The sequence below is a fragment of the Micromys minutus genome (assembly GCF_963924665.1).
Source record: "Micromys minutus genome assembly, chromosome: 4".
Taxonomy (NCBI): Eukaryota; Metazoa; Chordata; class Mammalia; order Rodentia; family Muridae; genus Micromys; species Micromys minutus.
In genome coordinates, this window is record NC_137973.1 from 30,319,448 (window position 1) to 30,331,605 (window position 12,158).

At 48.7% G+C, this 12,158-nt stretch overlaps 2 protein-coding genes across 3 annotated transcripts; both read right to left on the reverse strand.

Annotated features, from left to right (window-relative positions):
- Positions 1-934: 934 nt before the first annotated feature.
- Positions 935-2,077, reverse strand: LOC308420039 (protein MENT; the record flags this gene model as incomplete). Its single annotated transcript, XM_080915995.1, has 1 exon — positions 935-2,077. The coding sequence occupies one exon, from the start codon at positions 2,075-2,077 to the stop codon at positions 935-937; it is 1,143 nt and encodes a 380-aa protein (XP_080772121.1).
- Positions 2,078-2,942: 865 nt separating this feature from the next.
- Positions 2,943-10,785, reverse strand: BNIPL (BCL2 interacting protein like; the record flags this gene model as incomplete). 2 transcript variants are annotated; one of them, XM_080915666.1, is made up of 10 exons in its annotated part: positions 2,943-2,979; positions 3,491-3,589; positions 3,757-3,843; positions 4,852-4,983; positions 5,483-5,585; positions 6,400-6,582; positions 8,464-8,688; positions 9,611-9,675; positions 9,972-10,067; positions 10,745-10,785. In XM_080915666.1, the coding sequence occupies 10 exons, from the start codon at positions 10,783-10,785 to the stop codon at positions 2,943-2,945; spliced, it is 1,068 nt and encodes a 355-aa protein (XP_080771792.1). The 2 variants fall into 2 exon arrangements, with proteins under 2 accessions (XP_080771792.1, XP_080771793.1); XM_080915667.1 differs by lacking the exons at positions 4,852-4,983; positions 9,972-10,067.
- Positions 10,786-12,158: the final 1,373 nt, after the last annotated feature.

Here is a 12,158-nt window from a genome sequence, read left to right on the forward strand (position 1 = left end):
GTCCTGAGTTCAAATCCCAGCAACCACATGGTGGCTCACAACCATTTGTAATGAGATCTGATGCCCTCTTCTGGTGTGTCTGAAGACAGCTGCAGTTAACTTACATATTAAAAAAAAAAAAAAAAAAAAAAAAAAAACACTGCCAGGACTACTTACCAAAACTCAAAAAAAAAAAAAAAAAAAAAAAAAAAAAAAGTATCATTTATTTGATCAGCAATAATCTGATGACCAGTAAGACATGACATTTGTTCAAGAATTGACAAGACACAGTGGTAGACGCCTCTTATCCTGGCCCTACAGAAGTGATGGGATCCTTGGCTACACAGTGAGTTCAAGGCCATCCCTGAGACTATTTCAGGCTGGTGAGATCACACCAAGCCTGACAACCTGAGTCTGATCCCTGGAAACCACAGGGTGGCATGAAAGAACGGACTCTCACATGTTGTTCTTTGACCTTCACATGTGCACACACACACACAACAAACAGGCACACAAATGTAAAAAGAAAACTTTGTTTTTAAAAGCCAGATGACAGTGGTGCATACCTTTAATCCCAGCAGAGACAAGAGGATCAGAGTTCAAGGCTAGCCTGGTCCACCTAGTGAGTTCCAGGACATAGATTCTGTCTCAGTCTCGAAAAGAAAAGAAACAGGCAGCTGAACCTCCCACTGTACTGAAGGTTGAGGTGTAGGGAGAATCACCTCAACCCAGGAGTTACAGGCCAGCTTAGACTGTAACATAGTGGACCCTGATCAAAACAAAACGTTTAAAAACGGGGTGGTTACGGGAGCAAGTAGGCTGGACATCCAGTTCAGTGGTAGAACATATGTGAGGCAAGGGTTCAGGCTTCAGTGGCATGTGTGTGTGTGTCCCATACACAGCAAACGAAACAGAAAAATGGGCCAAGACTAGACTAACCAGTGCAAATTAAGACTCAGTAACCGACCAGTGAGCCAGTCACTCGCGCCAGAACACTGGCTGTGTTAGCAACAGAATTTGGGACATCGAGACTTCTTAGATTCATCAAGAAAGGCCCTGGCTCATCAGTAAAACTTACTGGTTGCATCTCTGTGAATACTGAAGAGAGGCTATTCCAGATATCCTCCAGGCCAATCTTGACACGTTTCCAAAAGGCAAGAGCTGGACTGGGTCTCGGGCTAGTGGGCGGGAGGATGGGCGGTCTGCGTCTCAAGTGGATAGGGTTCAGAGAAGTGCTGCTCTGAAAGCCACCTCTAGTGCTGCAACTATGGTCAGGACAGAGACTAGAGTCCAGAGGGCACTCCTCCAGGTGCTTGTTGCAAGGGCACTGCTGGTAGTTGCACGGCCGGTGTTCTGTACGGAGTTCGTTCAGTGCCCCAACTCGAAGGCGCCCAGAAAGACCATGAAGCTTTCCAGCCCGGCTCCTACTCATAGTGCCTGACTTACAGTGGCAGTGCCAGGGGCCCCAAGGCATCAGTACTACCCGCAGGTCCTCAGGAGATGGCATGGCTGTGAGTGAGGGCTTTGGCCACGGGGATGGGGTGGACCCAGGTGTAGACCACCTTTGCAGGTTGATCTCGGAAGCCGGGTCCACAGTAGTCTTTGAAGTGACGGACGGCACTTCAGTAGTCAGCTTAATCTCTCGCTCCTGGCTATTGGCTATAAACCTCTCAGTAGTGCCGGAATTTTCCACAGTATTGGTGGCTGAAGAGATAGCTCTGTTGGTCGTTTTGGTATCAACCACCCCCTCTTCCAAGGAGCCATCCTCCTCCCAGTCACTGGGGTTGGACGATGATGACCGGCTATAGCCTATCACGGTGGACAGGAGCTCAGCGACTGCCGGGACGGCCAGGCGGTCAGCAGTGGCCAGGGCATCATTTTCATCCTCCAGGGTTACCCTCAGCCTCCGGGACACACTGCTCCGGGAGGTGGGGTTTGAGCTCTGGAGGCTGCGGGCTGGGCCCCCAAAGCGCAAGCTGACCCGATGCATCCTAGTCGTGGTAGCGGTCGGGTTAGTCGTTTGGTCTTCGGCCCCCGCCGCCCGGGACTCCAGACTTAGCAGCAGGGCCCAGAGCAGCATGCAGGCGGCGGGGACCATGGGGCTGGGAGTCTTGAGGTCGAGAGGTAGGCCCAGGTTCCTACCTTCTTTCCCTGCCTTCCACTATCCACCAACCCGCCAGGTCTCGAGGTCGTTTGAACCGACCAGCAGGGTGCTCAGAGGCACGTGCCTCACCCCTCCTCTAGGTGCTCTTACCGCGTAGGGCCAGCAGCCCTAGGGGCTGAAGTAAAAGTCCTGAGGAACCCTGGTAAGCAAGAATTCTGGGCCGGAAACCGAAAGGATTGTGATGTAAGGGCTTGTTGGTTTCTTAGGCACAGACTTAAATCTCTCATCACAGTTTATTAAAGGCCACAGGTCTGATCTTACTAAGGAGAGTGAAAACACAGGTTTTGACAGCAGTTCTTCTCAGGATCACAGGCAGCTGATGACTAAGAAGGGGTTGGCTTTCAAGATTTTGCAAGCTGGTTCCTGCCCCACTCCACCCCCCTCCCTCCCCGCCCCCAGCAGACCGGCCGGCTGTGGCTGTTGATTAAGCCCTCTTTACCTTCCATCCACCTCCCCTCAAGACTGCTAAAACAAGTAAACTGGGAAGGATCCCGGTAGTTTTGATTACAGAGAAGGAAAAATGAGACCAACATATTTTACCGCTAAAGCAGAATTAAAACTCAGAGCCTTACGCTTGCAGTGCCACACAGCCTTCTTTTTAGACAGCCCAAATCCAAGCCACCCCATATATGGGGTCCCCACCCTTAAATCCCAGCTTGAAGGCAGTGTCCGGACGCGGGGGCACACTGAGAAGTGAGGAACCAGGGGAACTGGAGTTCAGGATGAGATGACATAGAGCACCAACATGCAGACCAATCGTGATCTTTGCCTGATCCTAGGTCCTCTGCCCCATTTTGTGTTAGGTGCCTCTCGAGCCATGAAGATCCTGGTCCAGCCTAGAGTGATAGGGGGAAAAAGCAGGGTGAACTGGAGGAGCTAGAAAACTGAATCACCTCCCTAAGATGTTCCCCACTGGGTTTTATCTCTTCCCTGCTGGCTTCTTCATAGTATAGAGGGCACATCAAAACATAAGTATAACACAGACTTTTGGAGTTGGGGTTATTTTTTGGTGCTCCCCACCTCAGTGTCCCTTTCATGGCATTTTGCATCTCTCCTTTAAATTCTGTTTACATTTACTTATGAATGTGCACACCTGCCATGGAGGTATTCCACATGGAGGTTCTGGGAAATGAATTCCTTACTGACTCATCTCCCTGGTGCACCCTTCATGTGACAAATAATATAGTGTCCTTCGTTTCTTCTCTAGGTGTATGCAGTTTCCCCACTGACACGACTGAAAACAGGGCTCGTGTGTCTTAGTTCTTTGTATCTCTCCAGAGATATTAAGATATATGGTTGGCTTTAGGCATCCCATCCCGAACCAGCATCCTTAAGTGCAGGACTCACTGTCTGACAACTTCAGGTATGTGCACTTGCTCTAGCGAGATGAGTTGGGCCAGCTCCTCAAGGCTGTCCAGAAATCGGATCTTGCGTGTGAACTTGGAACTGAACCAAGAGAAAAAGCCATTTACACTCTGTATTAGGAGAGTGACCCTGGAGGATCTCAGAGGGAAAAAGCAGAATGGCAAGGTTAGAAAGAGGGCAGGGTACGACCTCTGCAACCTGGGTAGTGAAAACACTTAAAGGGATGTCCTTGTGCCTTGAACTAGTACCTGATGAAGGGCCGAACCAGTGCCAGGAAGGCCTTCACGTACCACGTAGCGTGGACGACCACCAGGGCTCTAAGGTTTTTCCGAAGCCTGAGGAAGAGTCCAATACAATCATGAGTTGCCTGCTCCCCCTTTGTCTGAGAGGACAGGTGGGTTATCTTCCATGCTGCAGACTCTTTGGTGCATCTTCTTTCCAAATTTCTCTGGCAGCTGTGCCTAATCGCCACGCCTTGAGCCCGTTCCAATTTATTCAGCCTTCTATATTCCACATTTAGGGAATGTTCCTTTAACAATACCTCAGTCTTTGCAGCTCATTCCCCCCCCCCCAACCCACATGAATTCCTTTTACAAACTTCTCCACCTCTGCCACTGTGTAGCCCAGGCTACATAAAACCCCAAGTGGAAGCTCAGTGACCCCAGCAGAGGCAAGAGGATCAGGAGGGGAAGGTTAACTGGGGCTACACTCTGATTCTGAAGCTACATGAGCTCTGTAAAACAGAAAAGGTGCAAAAAGAAAATAAGCAAGGGTAAAATGGGGCAAGCCAGGAGAAGTGACAACACAGGACCTGAGCACGAGGGAGGGGGAGGGGCAGGAAGGCCAGGAGTGCAAGCTTAAGTCTGGCTACATAGTTCAAGGACAGCCTGGATTTCATGGTGAGAAAACAGAGGGAGAAGGCACAGGAGTGGAGAATGATTTCTGTGTCGGGCATGAGGGAAGAGAGAGCAGTGGAGATGTGGAAAGCAAGTGTTAAGAGTTAAAAAAGTGGCTCCATGCAACAGGTAATATGCCATACAGATTAACAAGGAAGCTAAACAGGAAGGCTGAGACCTGCCCATAATGTAGCTAGTAAATCATAAAGGTGAGATGTCCCTGATCATAGAGAATACAACAGGAGACACATAAAAGGTGGTCCTGGGTGTGACGACACAGGTCAGGGATCCCAGTACTCAAGAGACCGAGGCTTGAGGACAACATGGGCTGTACAGCAAGTCCGTCTCAGAAAAGAAAAACCCACAAAGGATCCAACTGGAGGAAGAGAAAAATAGAAAACTGGAAGAGATGCTAAGAGCTGTGGCCCTCTTGTCCGTGGGGCTCACCTCCTGTCCAAGGTACGGTAGCATTGTCGAATCCAGCTCAGAGGGGGCACTTGGGCTCTGCTTGTGCCTCCACTCAAGTGAACAAGCAGATAGTTTTCAGCGACCAGCAGCTCCAAAGTTCCCACCATATACCTGGGGACAACATTGTGGGGAAAGTATATGCTGGGCACGGATCTTTTCTGTTAGGCTAGAGGTTTTGTGACAAAGGTCAAGATGGCGTGGACCAAGAGGTCCCTGCCCTTCCCTGCCAGTCAGGAGTTCACGCTTGGAAAAGCCTGTGAAGATAGCCCTCACAAAACACCAAACAAAGCCAAAATCTAGTTCCTGATTCTAAAGTGACCTAAGATCTATGGGGCCCTAAAGTCACCTAATAATACCCATACCTCACCAGCACATCACTACCTCCCCTACCTTCCCTATAAAAAGCCCCTATCCCAGCCCAGGTGGGAAACTTCCCTGACTTCCTCCTGTGAGATCAGGGAGCCACCCAGAAGCAACTGGTTCTCATTAAACCTGCCTTTATACTTTCAATTTGACTCAATTTGATTTATTGCACTGGTGGAGACACCTTTCATTTTCTTTTTCCCCCAACTTAGTCCCTTCCACGAACCCTTTCAGGCTTCCACCTCACCTGAATAAGTGTTCCATGATGTAGGTGTAGTTGGGAATACTGCTTCGGGGGAGATAGCAGGAAGCAAAGAGGATGACAGCATTGAGGCCATCACCATGGTAACCTGAGGACCAATGTGAAAAAAAAATGGACTCAGTTACAGATCTGTAAATAGACAGCACTTTGATTTAGGGTGAAGGATACTAAGGGTCTTTGGAAGTCCAAGAACAGATGCTAAACAACCCAACAACTGAACCTCAGCTAAGGCATTTTATTCAAACAATCAGAGTGATCTGGTGATTTTTTTTTTAAAAAGAATTATTTATTTCATGTATGAGTACACTGTAGCTGTCTTCAGACGCACCAGAAGAGGGCATCAGATCCCATTACAGATGGTTGTGAGCCACCAAGTGGTTGCTGGGAACTGAACTCAGGACCTCTGGAAGAGCAGTCAGTGCTCTAACTGCTGAGCCAGTCAGTGCTTTTGACCACTGAGCCATCTCTCCAGCCACACACCCCTTTCTGTAATTTTTTTTTTTACTTTGTGTATAGCTGTTTTGCTTGCATGTGTGTCTGTGCACTGTGGGGATCAGAAGTTGTGAGACTCCCCTGGAACTGGAGTTACAGTTGTGAGCTGTCGTGTGGGTCCTGGGAACCCAGCTCAAGTGCTCTGTGAGAGCAACAAGTGCTGTTCCCTGCTGAGCCATCTCGCAGCACAAGTGTAGACTGTCATTGTCGCTGTTGTTTCTTTATCATTGTGCACATGTACGGATGGGTCTATGGGGGTCCGAGGACAACTTTGGTGGAGTGAATTCTTTCCTCAAACCTTTCCATGGGTTCTGGGATCAAACTTGTGTTTCCAGGATGCAAGGGAAGCACCTTCACTCGCTAGCCAAACAGTGCCATAGTTTCCACCCTTGTATTGCCTTTGCCATTACCTCCATGAGATAAGACTTTCTTATAGGGCTCAATGATGGTCATGTCCACTCGCTGCTCTCGCTGTCCTGTTCGAAACACTCTCCAGCGATGACCATCTTCTCCAGCCACGTCGCACACACAACCCCGGCCCAGCCTTTCAGCTGCCTCACTGGCCCCCAGGCCCTCTGCCCGAGGCAAATCATCTAAAACACACAGGAGGGAAGAACGAACAGGGCAGATTTCTTGTAATCTGAGTGTGTCTGTTTTAACCTCTCATGTTTCAATATTTTCCACTGGCTCTTAGGACCAGTTTGGTGGAGAACTCGCAGAGATCTGCCTGTCTGCCTCCTGAGTGAGTGCTGGGATTAAGGATGTGGGCCAGCAACCATGTCCAGCTCTTGCTTTTTAAAACATGGGTGTGGGGATATAACTCAGCTCCTCCTGCTTGTGTGGCAAGCAGTTTGCCAACAGAGGTATCAGCCCAAGTTTGTTTTCAGTCTCCTGTCATTAAATGTGACCAGCTATCTCATGATTAAAACCGTTGTATTATTCCCCATTGTCTAGCCTACAAAAGTCTGTACCTCTTAGCATAGCAACAAGAGCCACTAAGAGTTCAAGATATGAACTGTGCAGGCTTATTCAGCACTATCTTTTGATATTCTTCCTCTGCCTCCCAGTTCTTCATAGTCAGGCTTTGTGCTTTGAATTCCCCAGTGTTCCGTGCTATTGCCTGAATTGCTACATCTGTCGGGAACACACTCACTCTAACCCTGATAAACAGGACCCTCAGGATCAGCGCTGGACTCAGAATCCCTAACATCCACACAGAGAGCCTGACTCTCAGCTGCCATTATTTACAGGCTCTTTCTTCCTACTAAACACTGTCGCCTACTAAGTTAGGGCACCTTGTGTTTGTATTTGTTTAGTTTGCTTGGGAGACAAGGCTTTGCACTGTAGCAAATTTTGTAGCCCAGACTATCCTCAAACTCCTGGCAATATTCCTGCCTCAGCCTTAGAGCTGGATCACAGCATGCAGCCACCCCCATCCAGCTTCTTGTCCTTGGTACCTCAGGCTGTCAGGGTGGCATCAGTGTAGTCTCAGCACTTGGGAGGCCAAGAAAAGGAGGATTTTGAGTTTGGGACCAGCCTGGGTTACAAGAGGCACCTTGTCCCAAACACAACAGTAGTAACAATTCAGTCCTAGATCAGGGCAGCTTGGAATAGACATTTACTTACTTACTTTCACTTTCTTTTTCTTCCTTCTTTCTTTTGCCTCAACATTTTTCTCTTTTGCTTTTTAAAAATTTTGACACAAGTCTCATTATGTAGACCAGGCTGGCCTCACACTCACAGAAATCCACCTGCCTCGGCCTCCCAAATGCTGGGATTAAAGGCTTGAAACCACCACTCGGAGCTTTGATCTTTTCTTTATCTTTATTATTATTATTATTATTATTTTATGTGTAAGAGTGTGTTTCTTGAATGTATATCTGAGTACCACACATGTAGCTGGTTCCTGTGGAGGCCAAAAGAAGGTGCTAGATCTCTGGGCTACTATGTGGGAGCTGGGGAAGGAACCCATGTCCTCTGAAAGAGCAGTTAGTAACTGACTAGCCACCTCTTCTGCCCTTCGATCTTTTTCTTAATAGAAGTTTCCTCCTAGTCCTTGGCTGGTCTCCTATCCACTCTGGAAACTGCTCCTTTCCTCTTTGAGAAAATCTATGCTGCCGGTCTGGCTTCTCAGCTACTACCTCACCTTCTGTTCTCTCTTTCCTTCCTTCCTTCCTTCCTTCCAGATTCATTCATTATTCTAAGTTGTGGAGTGTTTTGCTTGCATGTATGGATGTGCACCACATGAAGGGCAGGGGAGGGCATCAGGTCCCCTGGGACTGGAGGTAGACAGCTGCCATATGGATGCTGGTTATTAATCCAGGTCCTCTGGAGGGGCAGCCCAGCTCTTAACCACTGAGCCAACACTGCTGCCTCCCTGGTTTAGCCTAACATCCCCGCCCATCCATCTACCCTGAGCTGCATTTTCTACTAGCTGCTACTTCTGCCAGCCCCACCCTTGACTTTGCTGTCACCTTCCCATTCAAACTCATGTCCACTGTCCAGCTGCTCAGAGTCTGACGGTGTCTCCAATTCATCCACCTCCAGGTCCAAGCTACCATCTGAAGAGGAAGACACGGAGCGGGTAGGAGAGGCTCCACTTTCTCCTGTTCCCTCAGTCAGACTCAGCTTCAGTTCTGGGGCAGAAAGACGCTTCCGCATAGGGCGCTGGCCACACAAGGCCAGACTGCTGGGGGTACCTGTGATTGGAAAACAGGGGATGGAAAATACACAGATGGAAAAATGTCTGCGTGGATGGCGATTAGAGATTCTGTGTGGAATGGAGGCATGTGCCTGTAATCCCAACACTACAAAGGAAGACAAGAGGATCAAGGCCATCTTGACTACAGATTGAGCTATAGAGCAGCCTGTGTACATGAGTCTGTATTAAAAGAAACACACAAAAGCACAGTAACTCCTATATACAGAACTCTTTATGCCAAGCTTGGTGGCTCACATTACAGTATTTGGGAGGCAGAGGCAGGATAGCTGCAAGTTTTGTCCTCTTGTTTTTGTATATATGGGCAGGTCTTATATGTATGTTTGTCTGTGTATCATATGTGGTGCTCTCAGATCCCCTGGGACTGGAGTTAAGATCGGTTGTAAGACTCCATGTGGATTCTTGGGAATCAAACCAAGGTCCTCTGTAAGAATAGCCAATACTCTCCACTGCTGAGCCATCTCTCCATTCCTGATATGTGCAATTTTGAGTCCAACTCAGCCTGCATCAGTTCAAGACCAGCCTGGGCTAGAAAGTTGAGTCAGTCTCAAAGAAACCCAATCATACCACAGGCACAGTGATGATCAGCTTGGATCCCTGCACCCACGAGGCAGAGGAGGGAGATCTCTGTGGGTTCAAAGTCAGCCTAGCCTACAAACCAGTTCCAGGCCAGCCAGGGCTACATAGAAAAATACTGTTTCAAACAAACAAACAAATGAACCAATGATCAAAAACCATCAAATTTTAAGTGAGATAACACCTGTGAAAGGGATGTGACCCAGGGAAAGTGGAAAGGGAGAAAGTGGGCTGCAGAGACAGAAGCTACACAGCAACACCCTTGCCTTAACAGCTCCAAAAGTCAACTCTAACCACAGGACTAGTTTACACCTTCCTCTCCCTACCTGCTTGTGAGCCTCTCTGAGTGTCTTCAGGGTCTCCAGAGGGGCCAGGCTCCTCAGGAAGCAATCTAGAGACGAGGGATTGAACAGTGGCTTAGACACAGACCCCAGCCGGCTGCCTCTGTCAGCCTTCCCTCTCTGCTGTGCTCCTTTCTCTTCTTGCCCCGGTTTCCCCTAAAGTTGTTTGGTTTTAGATCTATGGGTGCACCACGCATGTGCCTGCTGCTCTTAGAGCCCAGAAGAAAGTGTTAGATCCCCCAGGACTGGAGCAAAGGAAGGTTGTGAGGCACCATGTGGTTTCTGAGACTCAAACCTAGGACCTCTGAAAAGAGCCACAGGGAGGGCAAACAGCTCTCAGCCTCACCTAGGAAACTCTTCATCCTGCCATTCCTCCCTCAGCTCCAGTTCTCCAAGTCTCAGGGCTGCTCCTGGTTCTGAGGTTCCTTCCTTCTCTTCTGCCCTGATAGTCAATGCCCCAGAAAAAAAGACCATGAAACAACTGAGACGGTATCCTAGAGGAGCCAGACATCAGGTGGCAGACACTGGTGCGAAGAACGTGCCACAGAGGCCACGTCTGTGTGTACGGGCGTTTTTCCTTTCCACTTTCGGAGCAGGTCATCTGCTGCTGAGCTCAGCAGAAGGGATGGCTTAGCAAGCTCATCCAAGGTAGTGGCTTCACCTGTAGGAGTGAAAGGCATCCCACATCCCGACTGGCTGAAACCCAGACAGACCTGCCCAGTTAACCCTGGGCGACACAGCAGCAGATGGCACACCATCAGCCCAGCCTTTCCTCGGCTGTGCTTGGAAAATATGGGCCAAGTAGAAGGACAGAAGGAGAAAGGAGAGATTCACTGGGAAGCAGAAACAGGGTATATATTTAATTCCTGGCCAGGTTTCCTAATGGCTATTGTAGAGGATGGAAGTTAGATAAGAAGGGGGGGTGTCCATTACACATAAGATAAAAACTTTTAACTGTGGAGTTGGTTCTGTGCTGCATTCATTCTCTGCCCCAAACCACCCCGTCCCTTGTCCCTTCTCTGCTAACTCCTTTTCTTCATGCTCTTCTTTGAGGAAGCCAGGAAGGCCTGGCTGAGGAAACACCCTCTCTGGCTCCAGTCAGACTGAAGCCTCACTTACCCTTCCAATGTCTCTTTTCCTGTTTCTTGCCTGGTTCCCATCTTCACAGGCCCAGGTCGTCCTGTGTCCTGGGGGAACTTGAGGAGGATATGAGGCTGTGGTCTTAGCCCCCAAACTTTGTACTTTTCTGTGTTAGCTGTTGTTCTTGCCTCTAAGGAGGCAGGAGGTGTGGAAGGGAGGTAACCTCATCTTCAAACAGGTTTTGCCACCTCTCCTCCCAAGGAGTAGGTTTGCCCAAAAGCCCAGCCTCTTGTGTGGGGGCGGTCTTTCGGGTGAAGAGTGAGATTTCTAGGGTGCCATTCCAGTTTTTTTATAGCCTGGAATCCCTTGTTTTGCTCTTTCAGGGGTGGGGGGGGGGTGTTAAAGCTAATTGTGTGTGCATGTGTCAGTGTGTGTACATTCCTTTAGAAACCAACCGGAGCTGGCATTGGATATCTTCCTCTCTCTGCTGAGGCAGGGTCTCTCAACTGAACCCAGGGTTTACTGATTCCACTAGCTTTAGCTAGCCAGGTTCCCCTTACCATTCTTCCCAAGGGCCTGGGTTATGGTGGATGTAACATCTGCCCAGCCTTTGTGTGTCCCATGAATCCAAAGTTGGGTCCTCTGTGCCTCATGCACTGAGCCAGCCCCACAACCTTTTATTTTTCTAAGTGTCTTACATTTTGGAACAGTTTGATGTGGAATGGGTAGTCACATGATCTGCCTCAGGACCCACCAGGAGCTGGGTTTTATTTTTAGAATATTATTTATTGGGCGTGTGCGAGTAGGTATATGCACCCGTGCATGTGCAAAAAGGGATGATGTCCCCCTCTATCTCGTTGCCTGTTTCTTTCAGATAAGATCTTTCTCTAAACCTGGATCCTCGTTCTTGCGTTGCTTATGCTGGGATCCCACCAGCCGTTTTCCTGTCTCTGCTCTTTGTGGAGCTGGGCGTACAGGCTTCTGTAGAGTTGCATCTTGTTACATGGGTGCTGGGATCTGAACTCGTTTTCATGAGAATATAGTTTAACTGCTGAGCCACCTATGTCTCCAAGTTTTAAAGAATTAGAAAATTTATGTGCATAGGTATATTGTCTGCATATCTGTCTGTGCACCAGGTGTGTGTCTGGTGTTCTTGGAGGATAGAATAGTTTTAGATTTCTGGGACAGGAGTTACAGGTAGATGGGAGTCCTCTGGGTGTTAGGAAATAACCCCAGGTCTTCTGGAAGAGTAGCCTGTCCTGTTAACCACCGAGCCCTCTCCTCAGCCCTTACTTTTTTTTAATTACATTTTATTTTTGAGTGTGTGACGTAAGAATTGTAGGGCCTGGTGAGGGCCTGAAATCTCAGCTTCTCTGGAGGCTGAGGTAGAACTTAAGTTCAAAGCCAGTTTGGGCAACTTAGTGAGACCCTGTCTCCAGATAGAAAGTTAAAG